This window comes from Botryllus schlosseri, chromosome 6 (genome assembly GCF_051294905.1).
Source record: "Botryllus schlosseri isolate E-star chromosome 6, Bs_hap1, whole genome shotgun sequence".
Classification (NCBI taxonomy): Eukaryota; Metazoa; Chordata; class Ascidiacea; order Stolidobranchia; family Styelidae; genus Botryllus; species Botryllus schlosseri.
In genome coordinates, this window is record NC_137241.1 from 6,892,333 (window position 1) to 6,917,490 (window position 25,158).

General features: G+C 42.8%; 1 protein-coding gene and 3 non-coding genes across 4 annotated transcripts; all 4 read left to right on the forward strand.

Annotated features, from left to right (window-relative positions):
- The first annotated feature begins 4,433 nt into the window (after positions 1 to 4,433).
- On the forward strand, positions 4,434 to 14,487 carry LOC145440726 (galactose mutarotase-like). Its single transcript, XM_080318463.1, has 8 exons — positions 4,434 to 4,658; positions 5,674 to 5,759; positions 7,780 to 7,826; positions 9,466 to 9,625; positions 9,739 to 9,805; positions 10,472 to 10,622; positions 12,615 to 12,783; positions 14,332 to 14,487. The coding sequence occupies exons 1-8, from the start codon at positions 4,469 to 4,471 to the stop codon at positions 14,413 to 14,415; spliced, it is 954 nt and encodes a 317-aa protein (XP_080174589.1). The 5' UTR covers positions 4,434 to 4,468; the 3' UTR covers positions 14,416 to 14,487.
- Positions 14,488 to 20,593: 6,106 nt separating this feature from the next.
- LOC145442114 (U1 spliceosomal RNA) lies at positions 20,594 to 20,757 on the forward strand. The gene has a single exon (XR_013915965.1). It is a non-coding gene; the product is annotated as a U1 spliceosomal RNA (small nuclear RNA).
- Positions 20,758 to 22,498: 1,741 nt separating this feature from the next.
- On the forward strand, positions 22,499 to 22,662 carry LOC145442085 (U1 spliceosomal RNA). The gene has a single exon (XR_013915938.1). It is a non-coding gene; the product is annotated as a U1 spliceosomal RNA (small nuclear RNA).
- Positions 22,663 to 24,403: 1,741 nt separating this feature from the next.
- LOC145442097 (U1 spliceosomal RNA) lies at positions 24,404 to 24,567 on the forward strand. Its single transcript, XR_013915949.1, has one exon. It is a non-coding gene; the product is annotated as a U1 spliceosomal RNA (small nuclear RNA).
- The last annotated feature ends 591 nt before the right edge of the window (positions 24,568 to 25,158 follow it).

Below are 25,158 nucleotides of genomic sequence, written 5' to 3' on the forward strand. Positions count from 1 at the left end.
CAGTCAGATATCCTAAGCTGTGGTACACCGGTACTTGAATAATGACTGGTTTCGAAAAATGGCTCACTTGGCATCAACGGCCGTCATAATATGAATGGGTATAGCCGACGTTTGTTCATACTAGTCATCATGAATTTTCTGCTCGGGGGCGTCCGCGAACGCTCAGAAGAACTTAATAAATTCATAGATTTAACAACCTGAAATATTAATGTCATTATATTGCTTGCTTTCAATATGGGTACGCCCTACCGAAAAATGCATATAGAATTGAGTTGGCAATTCACGCAATCGCTATATGCGCAATTGTGAGAGAACGGTATACTTACTATTATCCCCGGAGGCCGTAGGGATGCTTCATTCTACAATTGTGCAGCCTGCCGGTGCGGGGCTATGGGGTGCAAGCAAGACCGTAACAGCACTTCGTCAGCCCCCTCCCTCAAACATTGGTTTAGGGCCTTCATAGGGTAATAAACCGAACTTCTATGGGTATCGCCCCCCAGACCCCCCCCATCAGGCTATACGCTTTTTGCGGCTGCTTATCATCTACATTTCGTGTCCGTATACAATGGGTGAGCTCGCGTATCGCCTAAACGGGCGTAGCGCGAAAATTTCTCTAATTCATGATTGAATCGGGCAATATTATCGAGAATTGCATATTGCTATCAATTTTTATCCTCTCTCGGCTCACGCAATCGGATCTACCGGAAGAGCTGAGTGAGGTGTGTTGGAGAAGTACGCAGGACCCTTAAATAATAATTAAACATTTCCAGGCGTACCCGTTGGTATAATGACTTCGTTACCGTCTATCTGTTATGCCGAAAGATTTTGAAATCGCCCAAACGTACTAAACTAAAAGACTTACACGATTTCGAATTGGTATTTATTTACTGGCAAATAATGTTCCCTGCGGGATTGCATTTGTCTTGTGGAGCTCAGATGGCCAGTTCGGCGCCAGCCATTTAGCCGGCACCTATGGACAATTAAACACATATGTATATCGAGGTTTTCGGTTAGCACAAGGGCAGTCCTTTTCGGCCAAGGTCTTCTCGCTGCTGATCGTTCTGGCACACTTCTCGGAGTCGCATGTTCCATGGCCTATAACTTCATACGTCTTGGTGCGTATCGTGCGTATTTTCTGTTGAAGAAAAGGTACCCAATAATCAAGATATCAAATGTCTTTGGAGAAGTTGCATCAACACATATTGTTTGTCTGTGGTATTTACGGTGTTTGTCGACTACTATGGCCATTTAGCATCATAACATCAGACCAATTTCTTCATATATATTCGGTAGCTGCCGACTTGTAGCACGGCCCACTTCTAGGCTTTTTATAAGACACCGCTTACACGGATGAGATGGCGAGGAGGAGCCTAGATAAACCCCAAACACTTTGGTAGGAATTCTGGAGTCGACCTCGGTCGGACTCGAACCCGCAACCCATTGGTGTTGCAGCTATAACCTCTACGAGATCTCGCCAACACCTACTCATATAAAATATATGGTCAACACGCGACTCCGCGAAGTGCTTTCCCAGAATGATTGATGACGATAAAATCTCGACCCAGTCCAAAGTTACAGTTGCATGCGTAATGCGCATTGCGCCTATGTTGGCCGAAATCTTCGATATTTCAAGTGCCAGTATTATTGACCAAACTCATCCACAAACTTTGAATACTTTTGGCTGTCTTTGGTGCGTAGTAAGCCGATAGATATAAAAAGATAGGTATATGTCGCATAAGTGTAGCAGTTCCCTTGAATTCTTCAAATATTTGGGTCCACATTTTTCCCAGGCTGCGCCTTTCTTATAGTACGAACTGGGAAGGTCACCACTTTCCCCCACTGCCCAGTCCTAACCGTGACCTCATTGACATGGTACCAAGATGATGACTGATATGGTCCGCGCAATCGTTCGGAAACCATATGTGGTCCTTTGACCAAAGAGGCTGGACGCCTTGCTCTACAATAAACCAAAGTCGTGACCAGCTGATATTGACTGTCCATGTCCATCAAGACGACGCAGTATCGATTCGTTAGCATCTAATTTAGGCAATCTCGAAAAACGACGCGACAAAGCAATTATCAAGATCGGAATCATATATTTTGATCGCATCCTTCCTTATACCGTGATTGTCAAGGGCCTCGGTCTACTGTCTGTTCAACGAGATTTTATCCACAGCGACACAGAGTCTACAGGAATTGGAATTAACCCGTAGACTCGAGAGTTGTGCTGGTGAAACTTTAATAGGCTAAATTTAGGTGTACATCGCGCGTAGGCTGTCTTGATCGTTGTAGAACAGAAAGTCAAAACACGATTAGCCGCGCGGAACCGTTACACTGACTTCCTCTATCAGGATTTCACGAAAGGGTTCCCGTTTGCATTTCTCGCTTTATACCGCGTCACATCCAGTGTTGTATTGGTTCTCTGAGCATTTGACACCATGTGCTTCGAGAGTTTGCAGGCAATACATGTACCCATGAGTCTTGTGGTTAGAATTGTCCAGAAATTTCACGTCCATCAGGTCGCGGAACGAAATGGTCGTGGACCTGGATCTGTTAGTTATGCTTGAATTGCGAATTTCCATTTCGATATGCCTTTTTCAAGTATTTGTATACCTAGCATTGTTCAAGTGGATGATGTTAAGTCTTCTCGAATATGAAGTCAGTTGAGTGCCCTTGATACCACAGGAAACTTATTTAGAGCAGATATATTCAGCTTCAGGTCATTTACGCTTCAATTGAGTTCAAAGTTATTTTTACTTGGCTGCTCGTCTGTTGTTGATGTGGTCATGGTCATCACAAGTTATGGATGGACTTTCTAAATCTGGTGCGCCGTTTACTGTATCTTACTACAAGTATTGATTTAATATGTAGGCAAATAGACCGCCTATAATAGACGAATAGTTGACTCGTAGTAGTCTCTAGGTAGCGATTCCAGTCGTTTCGTCAATGGTAGCCGCTCCCGCCTGGCGCCTACCTGCGCTACATCAAATAAAGTGCTTTCGTTGCTGAGGCAACAGCATGCACTATGCAGTAATAACGTTGTGGGGCAATCGGAAGACAGCATGAAATGTCCGATGCGTATGCTATAACCTTCGTTAGCTGCTTTCGTAGAATGAAAATGGTTTCCCTCAGGCTATCTGCGATTAAATTGATGCGGGACCAGAGCGTTCAGTTTTGTTTTCATTTCTGTACGCCGATCGGTAAATTTCTAAAATAAATAAGCCAGCTATTGAGTAGGTCTTTGCTAAACGCACAGTAGTTTATTTTCTTTCGTTAGCTCCGTCTATTTCAAATGCGTCTGTGACGACATATAGTCGTCGTCACACCTATACTTAGCCGAGGTCTTGCGCGTTCATTTGATTTCTATTTCTATACTGCGAAGGACGCATTGTTTACCCGAATTTTCTCAATGACAGTTGGATTGGCTTTGTTTGCGGTAGAGTATATGAGACATGAGTGTTACTCACGGCCAAACCTTTATACAGCCTTGATATCCCATTCATCATATGGAGTCGAAGCTGCTGACTGGCTGTTGTAAATTCTTGTTATTTTGACGGTTCTCTTTAATGCTACGGACTATGACTTACCTGTACGAGTGTGCTATACTGTACTCTGAACATTTTACTTGTATACTCTTGTGACGGCAGTGATATTGTCTGAACAGCCGACTCGTTATTTTGTGTGAAGTGCTGCTTTCACGATAACACAAAGTCAGCGATATCAGAAAGTGTTTATGTTTACCCATTGCAGTCGGTGGTGTATCACGGTGTTGAAATTCTATACGAGGCACATGCTGCTGAGTAACTAAGCACGATTCCTTCGTGTTCACGGCGGAAATTCGCTGTAGCTTACGTAATGCATACATACATGTAAGTTGGGCGTGCGTTCACGAGAATGAGTTATGTAAATATTTGCTATCGCTCAAAGACCCAGTCTGTCGGTTTGATGTAGTAATACATAATGTCAGGCATCGATATAGGCCGTTATACTTCGAAGTGTCTCAAAACGGTTTCATGTCAGATGGATTATTATGCTCCATGGTCACCGAAGCGTTGCAATATGCTCGTACGTTGTTAGAGCAGTAGCGTATGGCACTCTCAATACAGATTACAGATAGTCTGGCGTAGGTAGGCAGTCTACGAAGCAGCCAATTTTCGCGAACTAAACATCTGGCGTTGCGTCGCGACTGACTGAATATCTGAATAAGGTCGCGATAGTTTTTGCGAGTTCGGTGACTTGGCTACCTCATTCATCTGGTTTATAGCTGGGCAAACAGCGGCTCGGGAGTAACCACGTTTGAATAGATGGGTGCGTATCACCGTGCCTTCAATATTATTCTGAGGTACTGTTGGATTATTCTTTAATGTCACATATTGATCAAATATTGATAGTTCGGGCCGTTCTCATTTAACTATGCTTTCCCATACGCAGCTATTTCTGGGTTACTTTGCTAAATTGTTTTTCGGTGATGCCTTCGATGCAGCGCTGTAAACCTTTCGGAACGACTTCGGACGGTCGCAAGGCGACCCTTTATACACTTGTGTCGCCTTCAGTCGAGGTGGAAATAACAGATTATGGTGCTACCATAGTCGCGATACGATGCTTGGACAAGTATGGAAGGATGGACGATATTATCGCGGGATTTCCTAGCGTCGAAGGTAATATCTTCCGAAATACTGGTAGTTCGAACATAACGCAATAAACCGAGCTAGATTGCCTGCATGTATCTCTGCGCAAGTGCGCATACTATGTAGCTTTAAACGGGTGTCTGTATTTCTGTATTGGACGATAATTACTTTGATGTCAACTCTCACCCAATAAGGTTGTTGTTACTGGAAACGGCGTACAGATTCGTCCACGATGCGATGTTGAGATTTTTGAAAGGTTATCATATTTCGCTATTAGCTAGTTTACAGTAGCTTTGTATACGATATTAAGCCGCCGATCAGATCGTCATACTAATTGCATCTCTCAGCGGATGCCCATTACTTTGCGATGTGCAATTTTGCGTGGAGTCCGGTTTAAGACTGAATTTCTGGTGGTTAATTGACGGGAATCCTCACTTGTGGGAGGTGATAGTAATTTTGTTGGCAATTTGACAATTTAGTTGGATTTTAGAGGCGGTGAGTGTGATGGTATCGGATGTAGCGTAGGTTTTAACGTGATTGCTTTCCGTTTTCATGCATTACAGGTCACAGGTCTGTGAGGCAACGGCAAGGCTCGATGAATACGCGCTTGCTCTGAACCTCCCCACTTTTACCATTCATGACGACGAGGTAGTCTGCACAAGACTCATGTTTTCTCACTTGAACCATTTTCCGGTAGCGTAGCCATGGTAGCGTCGTTTCGGTGTGAACCCTTCTGCAAAGTCCAACGCCGAGTATATAACATACCTTGGTCGCTTGGTATTTAACACCCATTGTGTGTAGCTCGTAGAATAGCACTGAAAGGGCTTATTACTGCGTTCATACAAAATCCACAAAACTCCACGTCAGTCATGCGAATAATTGAATGTCGAAATATCCCAAGTCCAACAAAAAGGTGAACTAACTGACTATAGCACCATCATTGTACTGGGATCATCGCTTTCACTTATCAAGGATGCGACTCAATACCCGAAACTTCAGTCGATGTTATGTTTTTTCATCGGGTTCTTATACGTGCATTTCACAGGGTACGAATTGAACGCTACGCATCCTCTACGAAACCACTGCCATTCCACTGATGGAAGCACTTCAAAGCCGTGTTATTTTGACAAGGTGCTTTTCGTACTGAAATTTTCCGTAGTACGTCTGTATATTGGTAGTCGCTTAGTGCAGTCGGATGTACGTTTTGCTACCACCGTATATACCGCGTTGAACATGTATAGGTAAACATTTAGTTACCGCGATACGTTGTTAGTAATTTCCGTACTGGCGTGCGTGAAAAGCGTTTAGTTCCTGGCATTGTATAGGCGTATTGTACTAATGAAATCTGCCGCGGAATTGTATCGACGTTGGGAGTGTTTTAGATAAACATTTGCATTTGGTCGTGTTCAAAGAACTGAATATTTTCTCCGTATGTGCTCACTGCTCAGTGGCTTTAAATTATACGCATACCGCGATTCGACGTTGCGAAATAGCGCCCAGACTGCCAGCGTTTGAACGACTACGTAATGCGAGCGATGATTACCTTGTTTAGTTGACGCAGCCAGTTCACGACTGCCTCAGCGGTATCAAAACAAGACTAGAGAATTTTGCGGTGTGTTTGACTTGTCTGCACGAATGCCGCGAGCGTTTGCATGATACAAGAAACCACATGCAGACCGCGGAAATACCCGCCCGCCTGTCACGCCCACCTATCAATACCTATTAAATAACTCCTAGTTCACAGCATGTAGCCTTTGCACCAGTTATAATTTGATAAGCCTTTATTTACGGCGTGTACGCGGTAGACACGGATGTACATTGTACATTAGGGCTCTTCAAAAATGACTTTTTTTGTCAAATCGTACTGGCTACTTGATAAAATTGTTAGGTTACCTAATTTAAGCCTACACACAAAATTTCGTTCAATTCCATCCAGTAACTGCTTTGCTACAGGAGAAGAAAGTTTCTATTTATTATATAAAAATAAATAATAAAAAAATTGAAAATTTTCTGTTCACCCCATGGAAGTGTTGTGCTATCTATAGAAACGATGCTCACCAAATTTGGTTCAATTCCAACCAGTGGAAGCGGAGTTATTGCCGTCGAAAAATTTGGATTTGAGTAAAATAGTATTTACGGTGACCGATTCTTTGTTTATTTATTATAGTTGTGCTCACCGTAAATACTATTTTATTCAAATCCAAATTTTTCGATGGCAATAACTCCGCTTCCACTGGTTGGAATTGAACCAAATTTGGTGAGGATCGTTTGTATAGACAGCCCAACACTTTCATGAGGTGAACGGAAAATTTTCAAATTTATTATTATTTATTTTTATATAATAAATACAAACTTTCTTCTCCTGTAGCAAAGCGGTTACTGGCTGGAATTGAACCAAATTTTGTGTGTAGGCTTAAATTAGGTAACCTAACAATTTTATCAAGTAGCCAGTACGATTTGAGAAAAAAGTCATTTTTGAAGAGCCCTATTGTACATCTTACTCGTAGGATTTTTGACCATACGTGCGGTGCGTTTGGTAGCTTACGGCGATCGTGACTAGTGGCAACACGCGCTAATGAGTTGATAACTGATAACTGAATCTGCCCTCGTTTTGCATTTCGTGAGTTCACGATTTTTCGTCTCGAGTAGTGCGGGGAAAGGGTTTTGATCACCCGAAAATTAGACTAGAATTAAAATTAGGGCATAAAGACGTTTCGCACAATTGATTCTAATTGGATTGCTGGCATTTCTCTCAAATTAGTCTTATTAGGCATCTAGAATTATCTAGTTGTCCGGGTCTGGTATGTCGTAGTGTTTGTGTTTGGTCGGGCGGGTTCTGCTGTCGGCATTCATTCCGTGACTGCTTCACGTCGGCGGGTGGTCTGACCTTATTGCGGAGCAGCGGCCGGCAAAAATAGGCCGATTTCTGATATGTAAGTCTCGTCTGCGATATATACTGGAAACCGACCCGGTCGCGTGAAACGACGAACAATTTACTACATTCCCTATCCACCGACTATGGGCGAACTGCCGAAACACGCGGATCGCCCGAAGTGCTTGAAAACTGCGCGTTTCCCCGACCTAATTGTACGCTACCAGGAGATAATGTCTTCTCAATTGCTTCTGATAACCAGATCTTGTTATTTTCCAGGTGATGTTCACCGCGGAACCGAATGGCAATAAAAGCATAAAGTTCGAGTGAGTTCATAAAGTTTTCTCGGATATGACGCGCGATCTCGTTACACTGATTTAGCGACACACCACTAATGGAGTTGGGCGCTATCAATCAAACTATGGCGTGCCACGATATTAGCGTATGGACATGTATCGTTTTCTTATGTTATAAAAGCATCACACTTCACTGCTGACTCATCAATCATGGGCTGAACCGTTTTTGTGTCCAGGATCGCGTATTGACGATGTCATATCTTCTTCCCGGGTAGGGTGTGAAAAGTAATTAAAACGACAAGGCACTAAGAATACTTTGACAACTTATTGTAGTACTCTGTGTGGTTTGTTTTTGCAGTGATATTTTAACTGTGCGTCCGACGATTTTAGAGCTACTCTAGTCAGCCCCCCCCAAGATTACCAGACCTCGATCTGAGATATCAACCTCGCCTATCGACACATGCATCATTCATATTACTCACTACTCTTTTTATGTTATCCCATATTATTTTGCATCAAGTGCGCAATGTGCATGCCTCTTCTTTACAGCGCGTAGGCATAGGTGACCTGGCGGGTGTCTGATTTCTAAGTCTTCTCCAAGTCGTTTCGACACCTTCCTATCTTTTCATTGTATCGCAGTCTTGTACTGTTTTAAAAGAATGGAAATTAATAATAAACTGATATTGATACCGTACTGATGCTGCGTTCTATTTCTATGTTGGTATCTTACGAATACTGCGTGACCTCAGTATCCCAACCTCCCCTATTCTGGTGTAATACAGCAGGATGGCTTAGGTTTGGGCATTCGCGGCTGTTGCGCGGCCGCGGGGGCCTACATTTTTACACCGATCGCAGATATATTCAGTGTGCTTTTCACAATAATCGATAGTTTCCTACGAAAAAATAACGCCACTCATCGATGAAACGTCCCCAACGCAACTGGCGTTGCGTAAAGCCAAGGGCCTGGCCCGTGTAAATATTGACGACCTCTCCTTAGCCCAACCCGAATATGCTGTTACACAATACCGTGACGTGAAACTAGCAAACAAACTGAGGCAAAAGTCAAATACTTGAGAGTAGTGCGCATTCATCATACAGCCGATTGGACGAGCCGTTCTGTTCCAAATTGGAGAAAGATTATTTTCGCATTGGTTGTACTGTTACGTGCGTTGTGGTTCTACCGCTACAAAGACGTACTATATATCGCGATTCCAGAGGTGTAGTACTCAATTTTTTTCATAATAAATTCAAAATTTTCAAAGTCCTGTAGCTTCGCATCTACTAGTTGGAATCGAGCTGAATTTGGTGTGCAGCGTTTTTTTTTAACCAAATTGACAATTTTATCAATTGACCTCAAAATTTAAAAAAAAATTGAACAACCCTAATACGCAGTCACATAGTGTATAATATACGGTATGTGCATTTTAATTGCGAGATGGATATTCCGAAGTAGAAGTGCTTTGTTACTGACCAGCTTTTGTTATTTTCGCCATGATTCTACTGCCACAAACGCATACTGTGCATAATTTTCAGCCTGATATTTCTCGTGACTGCGAGTTTCGTAGCGCAATGACAAACTTATTACCGCGCCATGAACAAATCACGCGACTTTCAGCCGCGGTTTCTATGGCGTCTTCGTTTCGAGACTCAAACTTGCTTTCCTTCACAGCGCCGCGGTCACGAGGGGCGACGAAAACCCGGGCAAGGTCTGCGTGGTCGTGAAGTACGACCTCCGCGGCTCGGAACTGCACGTCAAGTACGTGACCACGTCACAAAACGAATCCACAGTCCACGTTAACAACAGAGCCTGCTTCAATTTGTCCGGCAAAGTGAGATACGCATGCGTTTTTGATAGGCCATGGAAACTTTGTACGTTTACGGATTGCCAATGCGGCATTGAGATAACAGTATGGATTTCATTTATATATCTTTCTATCTGCAGAACGACCGGAGGGACTTACGAAATCATATCCTCACTCTACACTCCGACATGTATTTGAAAGACGCCGGTAAGTCGCCGTGTGGCCGGCTCTTCTGTAATTCGCGGGCTTTGCAAACTTGTACTAGATAATTTAAGTCTAATAAGAGCGAAATGCCGATAATATAATTCTAATCTAAATTGCGAAATTCCTGTATACTCTAATTCTAATCTAATTTCTGGTTTTCCTGTTGACGCCGCAGGAGAACAGTAGAGTGCGAAACGAGCCAAGCTTGCCGTACAGACATTTGCTATTCTCAAGGTCATAACATGATTTGACATTGACGAAACTTGATGCAATTTCAAAGTTTTTTCGAATTCAGTAACTCTAATCCAATCTAATTTGGAAGCAACTGAGTAGCTATAATTCTAATCTAATTTGGCAATGTTTCTATGCAAAAATTTTAATTCTAATATAATTTCTGATTTCCTGCAAATGCTACAAAAGAACTGTCGAGTGCGAAACGATCCAGGCTTGCTGTACAGATATTTGCTATTTTCATGCTCATGACATGATTTGACATTGTGGAACTTCATTCCATGTCCAAGTTCTCGCGAATTATATAATTCTAATTCCAATCTAATTTGGAAAGAACTGTGTAGCGATAATTCTAGTTTTAATCCAGTTTGAAAAAATGTAGTTATAATTATTCTCGTTGTCCAGATCTCGGTTATAACGGCCGCGATTCTGTTTCAGACGAGGGCCCGAAACCGGTCAAGAACACCCCGTACGACGTGCGCAAGCCGACTTTACTCACCAGCGGAGTGGCGTCCTCCTTGCGCGACGTGTTCGACGGCGGCACCTGGTATTGCTACGCGAAAGGCAAAGCGCGAAAGCCGGTCGCGAAGTACGTTTTTAGGGCGGCGTTTTCTGATGATACGCGCTGGTTATGATTAGGTGTTAGGTGAAATGAACTCTAACAGTTTGGACAGACACTGCCGGTGATGTCATATTTCGCAGACCGGTTAACTTTTAAAAATCGAGATCGACACGGAATGTAACTACGACAAATGTATGCCACGTCTCGAAACTAACAATCGGGGAATTTATCATATATCTGCCTTCATTTTGATATTACACTGGTAATACGTGGTTGGATTGACGTTTATTCCAGGCAGCATCTTGTTAGAACCACCTTCTCGATTATGACTTCGCGTTCGCAAGATGCTATTGTGCTGACGAATTTCGTCGAAGTTTGTTTAAAAAATCTTCTCAGCCGAGTTATAGGCTTCTTTTTAGCAGTTTTGGTACGTCACTTACAGCGTTGTGACGTAAATAAGTCGAAAGTAGACCATGAATTCTGTATCACGTCAGAAAGCGTTATAATTTCTGAATTATTTTAAATTTGGTGTCTTATTTATCGACTCGAAGGACAAGCCTGCGTATATTTTGCGGATTGATAACAAGATTGATAAATAAATATATATTTGTCGAATGGAGGTTGAGAATCATTTGGGGTATCCTATCCTGTCTCTCTGTCAGCTTTTGAGTATCGGCTAGAGATTGCCGATCTTGCGTCTCGTTTGCGTTCTCGGAAAGTGCACGGTCGGGATTTTCGTCTATAACGGATTTATTACGCGGTCGATATGTCGCGGCCCACACCATGGCAATCGATTATTATGGACTCGCGACGACGGGAAAACTTCTGTAATCAAACCCGTTCAAATCCACGTTTTTTTTATCGAGTTTGTCGTCGGAAATGAATCGGTGAAGTAATCCGAGAGGTTTCCTTCCGGTGAATTGGATCGATTGAAAACTGATTTCGGCTTTCGCGTGTCAGCCATGGAGTTATTGTTTGACTGGCAGTGAAACCAGTTTCATAAGTAATACGGCCGTTGTCGTTGATTGCCTCTGAAGACAGTTTCATGCACCTGGTAATCGTGGGAAGAGCAGAGTCATTTCGCGACACTCCCAGCATCAGAGCTTCAGTACAACTTTCAGGTCATCTTAGTTTTGTATAAATTATGGCTTTAGACTTGGATCAATATCTCAAATCATGCGTGGGATTCGGATTTCAAAATAGCAAAATAGCAAAGTCTATGGTCCTCCCGTAAAATGATTAGCTACTTCAATTATTCCGTGTTGTCGAGAAGCCGCGCTGACACGGCACGTTTGTTTCCCGCGTCTTGTTTACGGGATATCGCTTTACCAACAAAAACCCGGGCGGGCCGGTGTTTCGCATACCGCGAAAGCGAACACAGTCTAATCGCGACGGTGGTCTTGTCTGACGGAAGACCTCAAGCTTGGAAGGGCGGTGTTTTTTCGGGGTCGCGTTAGGTTCATTCTTTTCTGCGTCACCTACGCGAGAATTGAGAAATAGGTAACAAATATCTGAGCTCGTGTCGAATTTTTGTGGCGTGCGCTGAAAGTGTGGAAAATAATTTTGTACTCGACTATATCTTAGTGCTTTGGGTTGATCTCTAGCTCACAAAAATGTGGATTCCGCGAACACGCGTCACTCTGCGCAACATTTATTTTGATGTCACGGCTCCCATGTCTGGAAGAAAGTATATAAATTATATTTTCCGTTAATAACGTAACTCTGACGGTTGAGATCATAAAGTTAGCTTCACCTGGAGAATGCCAATCGTGGCAGCCTGCTTCGCTGCATTGAAAGTTTCACAAAACGGCTCATCCAACTTTAAGCGCTACGATTTTTATCAGGCGATTAGCGGTCTCACGGATAAGCTAACTTTATGATCTCCGCCCTTAGTGTAATTTCTTAAAAGCAGCTACTCTCACTGCAATTAATGCTCGACTAATTATTTGTGGGTGAAGGTCGCTGTCGACGCGCGATATCCTTTTGCTGTCTTACAGTAACGTGCGTCGGCCATTTCAGAATCGAACAAGTGGAAAACGGCCGTATAATGACCATCGAAAGCAGCGAACCCTTCGCGAACGTGAACACCCTCGACAGATGCGATAAGAAACCCGGACAGAACACAGCCAACAACCCGGGCGTCTTCTTCAGTCTCGTGCCAACCTCTCAGACTCGCTTTTCTCCAAAGGTGAGCTGGCAGGGAGATTTTTGTTAAGGGTGAAGGGTTACCAGTGGGCCTACAGTCCTGTTTTAAGAGGATTTGTCCTCGTATCTTGAAATTGAATGGTCATCCGAGGATGCTCAAAAATGCTTTGATGTCCTCTTTATTCGGATTTCGAGATAGCTGCTTATACCTTCCTCAATACTTAGGCGAGACACCCCGTTAGTTGTATCAGTTTCTAACATCCTGAAAGTTGTATATAATTTCGCATGATATTTCATGGAAACAATTTCACGATCTTGTTAAAAATGACCATTCCTTAGTGGCCAAGGTTAGGGGACCGCAAAGTGTTCGTGGACTGAACCTGGAAAATTAATTTGATTTGCTGTTTTTCCGTCTGTTTCTGTAAAGTTTGCCTGCAACTACCATCATCAAACTCAAACGTAACACTCCTAATTTCGCTTAACGAGCCGGCAAAAACTCCTTTTTTGAGTGCTTATTATATGGTATGTTTTTTTTTTTTTTGGGGGGGGGTATTCATGGTGTTTGTCGACTACTATGGTCATTTACACCAGGCCGATATTCTTCTTATTTTCCGTAACTGCCGACTTATAGCACGGCCCACCTCTAGGCTTTTGTAAGACACCGCTGACGCGGATGAGGTGGCGAGGAGGAGCCTAGGTAAACCTCCAACACTTAGGTATCGGAATTCGGAAGTCGACCTCGGTCGGACTCGAACCCGCACCCATTGGTGTGGCAGCCGCGGATTATACCACTGCGCTATCTCGCCACCCATATGGTAGGGTTATTTACCAGTAAATTTGAGGCTTGGTATTAGAAATGTAACAACTTTTATTGTTGTGAAAGCGATTCATCAATATTGTATTATTCAATTCGAAAAGGAATGTTCACTGAATATGAGCGTGAATTTTCATATGCGGCTCTTGGTGAATTCGGCATATTGAACTCGGCACGTTGCGAATTACGTTTTGTAATACCGAATGCTGGGTGAAATAATTAGGCTAACTACAGCGAAATGCCGGTAATGTGATTCTAATCTAATTGGTGAAATATTTTTATGCTCTGATTTTAATTTCAATCTACTTTCCTGTTTTCCTGAAAATACTTCAAGAACACTGAATAGTGCGACACGAGCGTGAAACGCGCCAATCTTGCCGTTCTCGTGCTTATGAGTGAATTATAATTTGATATGGACGGAACATGATCTTTGTTGAATTTCTATCCAGTTCGGAATTAAATTCAATTTCGAGGATTTTGCGAGTTCGGTAATTCTGATCCTGATCTAATGTGAAAGAACAGTGTAGCTATAATTCTAATTATAATCTAGTATTAGTTTGAAAAAGCTGACAATTTTCTAGTTGTCAAACTCAGTTTCTACTTGTGAGTATGATAAATCGGGTGGTAAACACCTATCCGGTGTACTTTTTGCGCAATTACTGCGCGTGAATTCACATTCACATTGCACAGATTGCGCCACAATCGCTACCAAGGCCGTTGGTTAGTTACAGTATTGCAATGATTTATGGTCCAGTGATATTTGTTGTTTTCATTCAGACCCTCGACTATCCCGCCTTTTGCCTGGACAAAGACGACGCTCAGAGCTGCTCGGTCTGGTACTCGTTCACTCACGCGTTGTAATCTGAACCTGTGGAATCGTGTATTTTCCTACACATTTTTGATGTATATTGAAAATATATATTGGATAAAGAAGCGCGTCTCGATGTTGACTTTGGTGGGATGTTTACCGAATGACGCAACGTGAAAGTTTGGTTTCGAAACGTAGGGGGGGGGTGCTCGAGGTCGAGTTCTCAAATGTGATACTCTTGTATCGATATTGCGGTGGCTAGTGTACCCAGTCCGCTGAGGATGATATACGGACGTTAGATTTGCATCAATATTCTTCATGGAACTCTGTAGTTTGAATGTTCTCGTTAGTGTGAGAACCACAGGTGAGCGTTAACATAGATTTGTATGGATGTATGTCTCAAATATGGAGCTGGGTTTGAAAATGTCTGAAGATGAGAGTAAAAATTGGACGCTAACGAACGAAACTTCGAATGTGTTAGGACAAGGGTCTGGAACCAATGGCTCTTATAATATGATTTCACACCTGATTCACATCTTACCTTGCTACAACTTCGTAAAGTTTCATAACGATGAGAAATATTATTCTTGTGGCAGCGGATACAAGTCTATGTGACGTCAGGACAGTGGCGTATCCAAGTCCGCTGTTACGGAAGCGGGACCGCTCCTTGAAAACAGGGTTGTAATTAGGGATGGTGTGAACGTGAGGTTCACGGTCGCGTCCTGTGTGTGAACCTCGGAAATTTAAAGGTTCACGTTCACAAACGAACCTTGGTAGTTTCTGCACTGTGAACCTTTTTCATATATTACCATTTTCACTTTATTATAACATCATTCGTTGAAATTTATTGCTTTTCAACTGCGGGCTACTCTATCAATGGCGCACTAAACGAGCATGCACCTTGACAATCTCAAAAATTTTACTTGGTTTGTGACAAAAGTACGCTCGAAATATCCAGTTTACCGTTTGTGAATATTTAGTTAGTCTCTGCTACGATCTTGACCGGCAATCTCACAACATCAAGAGTGAAATACACTACATGTAGATAGTCAGAGAATGCTGATGCTTATTCCACCAATCAATGAAATTGACATAGTTGTCTGATGTAACAAAATCTAGCAGGCGTACAGAGTCAATCTTAATTTCGTGTGTTTATTGTATCATAAAAACCAAATCCGTGCGATTGGGGTGTTAATGGGGTAATATCGGTAGCAAGTATAGACATCCGCTTTACACTCTGCTCAGTATCAACGTAGCAATACACAGACGCCAAATACATTGTCTGTCTGGCCTAGACCGTTAAGTCGTGAGCTCTGAGCTTATATTCCCTTGCAAGCGACGGAATATATTAGATTTGTGGGCTTATCATATCACTTGGTTGTCCCAGATGATACATCTGACGACGTTTAAATCGTCAATAAGTATTCCAGCATTGTGGCATTATGTGGCCGGAGTGGTCACTAGGTATCGCGTACATTAATATAGGCCAGTGGTTCCCAACGTGGGCGATATCGCCCCCCCAGGGGGCGATTTGGCGGTCCAGGGGGGCGAAAATTGTGAAGGGGGTGATAGGGGGGCGAAAACGGACGAAGAGGGCGATGGCGCGGTAAAATGGCTATATTGGAGTCCAGGACCGTAACTGCCTCACCCCAAACCCCCAATTGGGATGGGGGTTCGAGCTCGAAGGGGGCCCAAAATATTTTCGTGAATTAACATGAAGTATAGAGTATTATTTTGGAAATTTATGCAACTTTTTCAAAAAATTTTCGCGCTGGGCGCGATTTATAGGTGTCGTTATTCTTACTTATTGGATACCCTTAATAATGAGCATGAGTTATAAATATGGGCATCTCGGCGTCAGCCATTATCACGCCATAACGAAGCAAGACATATGAAATTTCAGGCCATGTAACATGCGACTCCGAGAAGTGTGCCAGAACGAGAAAACCTTGGCGAAAAAGGACTGCCTTTCTGCTGACCGACTTCAATATATATACGATATACTTATACATACATGTTTAATTGTCCATAGGCGCCTAAATGGCTGGCGCCAATTTTTCCTGTCCTGGCAATCAGAACCCCACAAGACAATTGTCATCCCGCAGAGAAAAATTAATTGCCAGTGCAGAAATACCAATATGAAATCGTGTGCGTCTTTTAGTTTAGTACGTATGGGCGATTTGAATATCTTTTGACATAGCAGACATGCCACGAAATGCCATCCCGTAACGAAGTCATTATACCCACGGGTCCGCCCGAATATGTTTAGTTATTATTTAACGACCCTACATTTTCCAAGACGCCTCACTCAACTCTATCGGTAAATCTAAATACATGAGCAAAGAGAGGATAAAAAATTGACAGCAATATATATGCAATTCGATCATGAATGATAGAAATTTGTCGCGCATCGCGCACATTAAGCCGACTAACTAAAGAGTCCAACATTTTTTGCTGAGAAGTAACGGTAAAGAGGTATCGGGGGAGGAAGTCTGAGGGGCGAAGCCCCTACCCCCCAGAAATTTGTTTTATCACCATATGCGGGGCCCACGACCAACGTTTTTGGGGGCTGACGAAGTGCTGTTACGGTCCTTTTAGAGTCAAGTCGGAGAAATGACCTTTTTGTTAGTCAAATCGACGGTGATCACAGTTTGTATGCCCATTGTTTGGTTCCCAATATTTGGGGGGCGATGATCGGTGTGAAGCTTGAAAAGGGGGCGATGAGTCGAAAAGGTTGGGAACCACTGATAGAGGCTATCACTTCACTGAAATGTAGGGTTAGAATTGGTAATATGACGTCACGTGACGTCACGAGGCTCACATCATCCCTAGTCTGAGCTATACACCGTTGTAGTGTCTGTTTCTAGGAAAAATTTTGCTACTCGCGGTTAGTAGGCCAATTTCGTGTTACGCGACCCTACTTTCTTCTCCAGCTAGCCCTCCTGAACCGATCGGTAATCATATGATCATCTAGGACAGTGGTTCGTAACCTTGCCCCCAGCGCCCCCCTAGGGGGCGCTGGCGGTTTTGAAGGGGGCGGAAACGCTCAGGGGGCGATATGGGGGGCGCTGGGCTCAGGGGGGCGGTATGGGGGCGCTGGAGAAAAATGGCTTCGCAGTAGATGATGTGGTGATAGGACATATCCTTAATGAGTATTCAGAGCAACACCGAAAACTTCGTTACAAATAGCCTTCAAATACATATAGGTTTAATTGTCCATGGGCGCCTAAATGACTGACACCGAATGTTCCTGTCTTGGCAATCTGAACTCCAGAAGACGTATTCCATCTGGCAGGGAAAAATTATATGTCAGTGAAGAAATACCAATGTGAAATCGTGTGCGTCTTTTAGTTTAGTACGATTGGGCGACAGGGATATTCCTGTTGGGCGATATCCCCGTTGAGCGATTCTATATTTTTTGATATTGCAGACAGGGGGTCACGAAATAACATCATGCAACGAAGTCATACCAACTGGTTCGCCCGCCCGAATATGTTTAAGTATTAGTAACGGGCCCTACAGTTTCCAAGAAACCTCACAATGTTCGCTTTAAGTTTTGATGAGTCTGCGCACACTCAACATCTCACTGCGCTGACCCTCGGACAACAGCGCGTATCGACTAAAAAAAGGTAATAGCTTCGGATTTGTCGTGCGCAACGTAGATTTTCTGTGCGCAGAGACCGTGTCAGCACTGCGCACGTGGGCAGCTTAGAGGGAACATTGCACCTCACTCAGCTCTACCGATAAATGTGTTTACGTGAGCAGAGAGTGGATAAAAATTAATCTCAATTTGCATGCAATTCCCGATGATATTGACCACTTCAATCATTAATTAGTGAAATCTATCGCGCTTCGCGCGACTAGGCGAAAATAGCTGCCTCAGTAAATGGACACCCAATGTAGATACCTAACAGGCTTTCAGCAAATAGAGGACAGCCTAATGGGGGTCTGGGAGTGAAGTCCCCCGGAAGCTTGGTTTATCACCCGATGGGGGCCCAGGGCCAACGATTTTTGTTTGGGGGGGGGGGGGGGCTGACGAAGTGCTGTTACGGCCCTGGTAACGAATAATTGTACCTGCGGGCACGCCCGAATATGTTTAATTAATAATTACGTGCCCTTTATCTTCCTATACAACAGCTCACTCAGTTTATCGCGATTTATATATGTAATTACCACCTATTCATCCATGCATTATAGAAAATTTTGGTACCTAGGGCGACCAGGCCACACAAACTTTGCTGACCATCGAAATCACGATAGGGGGTTCGTGGGGGCGAAGCCCTCAGAAGTTCGGTTTATCACGCTATGGGTACGCAAGGCAATCGTTTTTAGGGGGTTGACGAAGTGCTGTTACGGCCCTCCCTCTTACTCATTGTCTTTATTACATTCCTTACATTATGAAGTTTGGGGGGGCGCTGGAGCACGATAATTTTTGAAAGGGGGCGATGGAGGAAAAAAGGTTAAGAACCACTGATCTAGGACATTTTGCAATGTCGATGTTATTCATGTATAGTGATAAACACTTGAATTGGGGCGGGAATTGATGGCAGCCAGACAAGAAATTAATCTGCAACGTATCGTAGGCTTTCTCAATATGCCCCGCTTTTAGATATGTGAAAACTTTGCATTGCTATGTCTCGTTGCTGCAATCCTATACCAGCTATGTACTGGTAAGTGGTAAGAGGACCATAAAAACGCAAGATAATTATTATCGCACATTTCAGAAAGGTACGGACAGTGGAATTTGCAATTGGAGGCCGCAGTCAAATACCATAGACGACGTCCTAACCCAATATGGTGTATAGCAGACCTGGGCAAAGTGCGGCCCGCGAAGCCATTCTGTGCGGCCCGCGAAAGGTTGCTTGGAATTCTTAACATAAAACCTACTTTTTGAACGTTTACTCGTGGACTAAAACCATAGGCTGTATCAACTAAACAGGAAATTCGTCGACTTTAAATCCTGTTTATTGATATGCCACGATTACGCCGCCAACGTACCTCGCATGCGTAATCCAAATTCAAAATAAAGTCAATGCGGCAAAGTATATGAGTAGCAATAAAAGACACAAGAAATCACTCTTTCCATATAGTTTAGGTCAAACCTTCATTGTTGCCATTGTCGCCTTACACATTATACGGTATTGTTACGTGAGGGGTTTTCAAATCTCTGAAACAAGTCAATTGGTGCTCGCGATTATTATATGACTCATCATATATATCACTCATAAAGGCAGATCGGGCATTTCAAAAAATAAGCCGAAAGCTAAAATTCAAAGAAGGTTAGAGCACTAAATATTTGTATACTGGAGTTAGAGTTAAACTCCTGCTTTCAGTTGTGCCGAGGATGTCGCCGAGATTAAGGATTTTAATTATGACAAAGACACGAAACATTAGGTCAAGGGAGGGCGAATTCCAGAAAAACTGCAAGCTTCGCTCAACACCAAGGCTATTACAGCTGCACACTGCTCGGAAAGCAGCGACCAATACAATAAACATTTTACTATGCCATATACATTTCAGTGCAGTGGTTCTCGAACTGCGTCTGAAGAGGCACGCGAAGCCGATGTTGAAAGATAAAAAATTTCGCGCTTCGCGCGATTTACCCCGATATGATGGTATTATACTTATGGCTCTGTGTATTGTCCGACTTTGATATTACAGAATTCTCTCATCATCAGCCATAAACTTCCATGCCAACAAACCATCCGTTGGGATTGCTAAGAATGTCGTTGCTCTTTTTTAAGATTTTGTGATATCATCATAGGGGGGTCGAAAGTTTTCACTATCACAAAAGGAAGCGTGCCTAAAATAGTTTGAGAACCACTGTCTTGGTGTAATAATAGAAGAACGTGGAGAGACGTTTAAATAGAGGTAAAAATTTATCATGTTCAACAAACCGATGATTTTTTACTTAACCATCACTTTCTCATTTCCCAACATTAACATATTCACTGAGCAGCATTAATAACAATATAATTTAGAAATAAAATTAACATACGCTGGAGAATATAGCTAAAATTTTTCACTCGGCCCGCCAACGTATTTTCTACTGCTCATTTGGCCCGCGGAGTAAAATAATTGCCCACCCCTGGTGTATAGGCTACTGATAGCCATTTCATTTTGTTCTGGCGATTCTAAGCGCACTTGGTGCATATGCTTCCGTCGTGCGTGCTCACCACAATATTTATTTTGTTGTATTGAATGGGGTGCCACTAAATTTTCGAATAACTCATACTTACCTGACGAGGCAGTAAACCACGATCAAAGAGGTGGTTCTGCCCGGGCGAGGCCTAGCCATTGCACTTCGGCTCGGCTGACCTCGGCGATTACCCCAAATGTGGGTAACTCGGTCGTGTAATTTCTGGTAGTGGGGTCTGCGTTCGCGCTAACCCCTTCCATCCGCACCCGTACTACTTATTAGATCCATCACACTATACGGAAAAGAATTCACTTATAATGACACTCTCGTGACGACATTTACTAATGTATCCTCGTATAGCCGCCGATTTTAAATACACCAATTATTTAGTGTATTGATTTATGTTACTCCTCGAAATGAGCGTGGTCATACGACAACTTTTGAGGTGGCCTGTACCACGATTTGTTCTCATATACCTGTGATATAAGATTGGTGTCTGAACTAGGGACGGTGTCAACGTGAGGTTCACATTCGCGTTCTGCTGTGTGTGAACCTCAGAAATTTAAAGGTTCACGTTCACAAACGAACCTGAGTAGGTTCTGCACTGTGAACCTTTTTCATATATTACCATTTTCACTTTATTTTAACATCATTGGTTGAAATTTATTGCATTTCAACTGCGGGCTACTCTATCAATGGCGCACTAAACGAGCATGCACCTTGATAATCTCAAAATTTTTACTTGGTTTGTTACAAAAGTACGCTCGAAATATCCAGTTTACCGTTTGTGAATATTTAGTGAGTCTCTGCTGCGAGCTTGACCGGCAATCACACAACATCAAGAGTGAAATACACCACATGTAGGTAGTCAGAGAATGCTGATGCTTATTCAACCAATCATGAAATTGATATAGTTGTCTGATGTAGCAAAATCTAGCAGGTGTACGGATTCAATCTTAATTTCGTTTGTTTATTGTATCATAAATAGCAAATCAGTGCGATTGGGGTATTAATGGGGTAATATCGGTAGCAAGTATAGAAACCCGTTTTACACTCTGCTCAATATCAACGTAGCAATACACAGACGCCAAATACATTGTCTGTCTGGCCTGAAACGTTAAGGAGTAAGCTTAAATTCCCTTGCAAGCGACGGAAGATATTAGTTTTGTGGGATTATCATATCATGTGGTAGTCCCAGTTGATACATTTGGCGACGTTTATAACGTCAATGAGCACTCCAGCATTGTGGCATTATGTGACCAGAGTCGTCACTGGGTATCGTGTACATTAATATAGGCTATCACTTCACTGAAATATAGGATTGGAATTAGCAATATGACGGCACGTGACGTCACGAGGTTCAGGTTCGTGTGAACACGAACATGAATCTTTCAGAGGTTCACACCATCCCTAGTCTGAACTATACACCGTTGTAGTGTCTGTTTCTGGGAAAAGTTTTGCTACTCACGGTTAGTAAGCCTAATCCGTATATCGCTACCCTACTTTCTTCTCCAGCTAGCCCTCCTGAACCGATAGGTGATCATGATCATCCAGCTAGGACATTTTGCAATATCGATGTTCTTCATGTATTTTGATAAACGCGGGAATTGATGACAGCCAGACAAGAAATTAATCTACAACGTATCGTAGGCTTTCTCTGTAGGCCCCGCTTTTATATATGGAAAACTTTGCATTGCTATGTCTCGCTTCTGTAATCCTATACCAGCTCTTTATTGGCAAACTGGCAGGAGGACCATAAAAACGCAAGATATTGATTATCGCACATTTCAGCAAGGTACGGACAGTGGAATTTGCAATTGGAGGCCGTAATCAAATACCATCGACGACATCTTAATCCCATATGGTGTATACTGAGAGCCATTTCATTTTGTTTTGGCGATTCAAAGCGCACAGGGTGAATACTTCCGTTCTGCGTGCTCACCGCAATATTTATTTTGTTGTATTGAATCGGGTGCCACTAAATTTTCGAATATCTCATACTTACCTGACGAGGCAGTAAACCACGATCAAAAAGGTGGTTCTGCCCGGGCGAGGCCTAGCCATTGCACTTCGGCTCGGCTGACCTCGGCGATTACCCCAAATGTGGGTAACTCGGTCGTGTAATTTCTGGTAGTGGGGTCTGCGTTCGCGCTAACCCCTTTCATCCGCACCCGTACTACTTATTAGATCCATAACACTATACGGAAAAGAATTCACTTATAATGACACTCTCGTGACGACATTTACTAATGTATCCTCGTATAGCCGCCGATTTTAAATACACCAATTATTTAGTGTATTGATTTATGTTACTCCTCGAAATGAGCGTGATCATACGACAACTTTTGAGGTGGCCTGTACCACGATTTGTTCTCATATACCTGTGATATAAGATTGGTGTCTGAACTAGGGACGGTGTCAACGTGAGGTTCACGTTCGCGTTCTGCTGTGTGTGAACCTCAGAAATTTAAAGGTTCACGTTCACAAACGAACCTGAGTAGGTTCTGCACTGTGAACCTTTTTCATATATTACCATTTTCACTTTATTTTAACATCATTGGTTGAAATTTATTGCATTTCAACTGCGGGCTACTCTATCAATGGCGCACTAAACGAGCATGCACCTTGATAATCTCAAAATTTTTACTTGGTTTGTTACAAAAGTACGCTCGAAATATCCAGTTTACCGTTTGTGAATATTTAGTGAGTCTCTGCTGCGAGCTTGACCGGCAATCACACAACATCAAGAGTGAAATACACCACATGTAGGTAGTCAGAGAATGCTGATGCTTATTCAACCAATCATGAAATTGATATAGTTGTCTGATGTAGCAAAATCTAGCAGGTGTACGGATTCAATCTTAATTTCGTTTGTTTATTGTATCATAAATAGCAAATCAGTGCGATTGGGGTATTAATGGGGTAATATCGGTAGCAAGTATAGAAACCCGTTTTACACTCTGCTCAATATCAACGTAGCAATACACAGACGCCAAATACATTGTCTGTCTGGCCTGAAACGTTAAGGAGTAAGCTTAAATTCCCTTGCAAGCGACGGAAGATATTAGTTTTGTGGGATTATCATATCATGTGGTAGTCCCAGTTGATACATTTGGCGACGTTTATAACGTCAATGAGCACTCCAGCATTGTGGCATTATGTGACCAGAGTCGTCACTGGGTATCGTGTACATTAATATAGGCTATCACTTCACTGAAATATAGGATTGGAATTAGCAATATGACGGCACGTGACGTCACGAGGTTCAGGTTCGTGTGAACGCGAACATGAATCTTTCAGAGGTTCACACCATCCCTAGTCTGAACTATACACCGTTGTAGTGTCTGTTTCTGGGAAAAGTTTTGCTACTCACGGTTAGTAAGCCTAATCCGTATATCGCTACCCTACTTTCTTCTCCAGCTAGCCCTCCTGAACCGATAGGTGATCATGATCATCCAGCTAGTACATTTTGCAATATCGATGTTCTTCATGTATTTTGATAAACGCGGGAATTGATGACAGCCAGACAAGAAATTAATCTACAACGTATCGTAGGCTTTCTCTGTAGGCCCCGCTTTTATATATGGAAAACTTTGCATTGCTATGTCTCGCTTCTGTAATCCTATACCAGCTCTCTATTGGCAAACTGGCAGGAGGACCATAAAAACGCAAGATATTGATTATCGCACATTTCAGCAAGGTACGGACAGTGGAATTTGCAATTGGAGGCCGTAATCAAATACCATCGACGACATCTTAATCCCATATGGTGTATACTGAGAGCCATTTCATTTTGTTTTGGCGATTCAAAGCGCACAGGGTGAATACTTCCGTTCTGCGTGCTCACCGCAATATTTATTTTGTTGTATTGAATCGGGTGCCACTAAATTTTCGAATATCTCATACTTACCTGACGAGGCAGTAAACCACGATCAAAAAGGTGGTTCTGCCCGGGCGAGGCCTAGCCATTGCACTTCGGCTCGGCTGACCTCGGCGATTACCCCAAATGTGGGTAACTCGGTCGTGTAATTTCTGGTAGTGGGGTCTGCGTTCGCGCTAACCCCTTTCATCCGCACCCGTACTACTTATTAGATCCATCACACTATACGGAAAAGAATTCACTTATAATGACACTCTCGTGACGACATTTACTAATGTATCCTCGTATAGCCGCCGATTTTAAATACACCAATTATTTAGTGTATTGATTTATGTTACTCCTCGAAATGAGCGTGGTCATACGACAACTTTTGAGGTGGCCTGTACCACGATTTGTTCTCATATACCTGTGATATAAGATTGGTGTCTGAACTAGGGACGGTGTCAACGTGAGGTTCACGTTCGCGTTCTGCTGTGTGTGAACCTCAGAAATTTAAAGGTTCACGTTCACAAACGAACCTGAGTAGGCTCTGCACTGTGAACCTTTTTCATATATTACCATTTTCACTTTATTTTAACATCATTGGTTGAAATTTATTGCATTTCAACTGCGGGCTACTCTATCAATGGCGCACTAAACGAGCATGCACCTTGATAATCTCAAAATTTTTACTTGGTTTGTTACAAAAGTACGCTCGAAATATCCAGTTTACCGTTTGTGAATATTTAGTGAGTCTCTGCTGCGAGCTTGACCGGCAATCACACAACATCAAGAGTG

Coding starts and splice junctions, on each gene's coding strand:
- LOC145440726 (XM_080318463.1), top strand. CDS start 4,469: ATGCCTTCGATGCAGCGCTGTAAACCTTTCGGAACGACTTCGGACGGT. Junction 4,659..5,673: donor GGGATTTCCTAGCGTCGAAG/GTAATATCTTCC, acceptor TGCATTTCACAG/GGTACGAATTGAACGCTACG. Junction 5,760..7,779: donor AGCCGTGTTATTTTGACAAG/GTGCTTTTCGTA, acceptor GTTATTTTCCAG/GTGATGTTCACCGCGGAACC.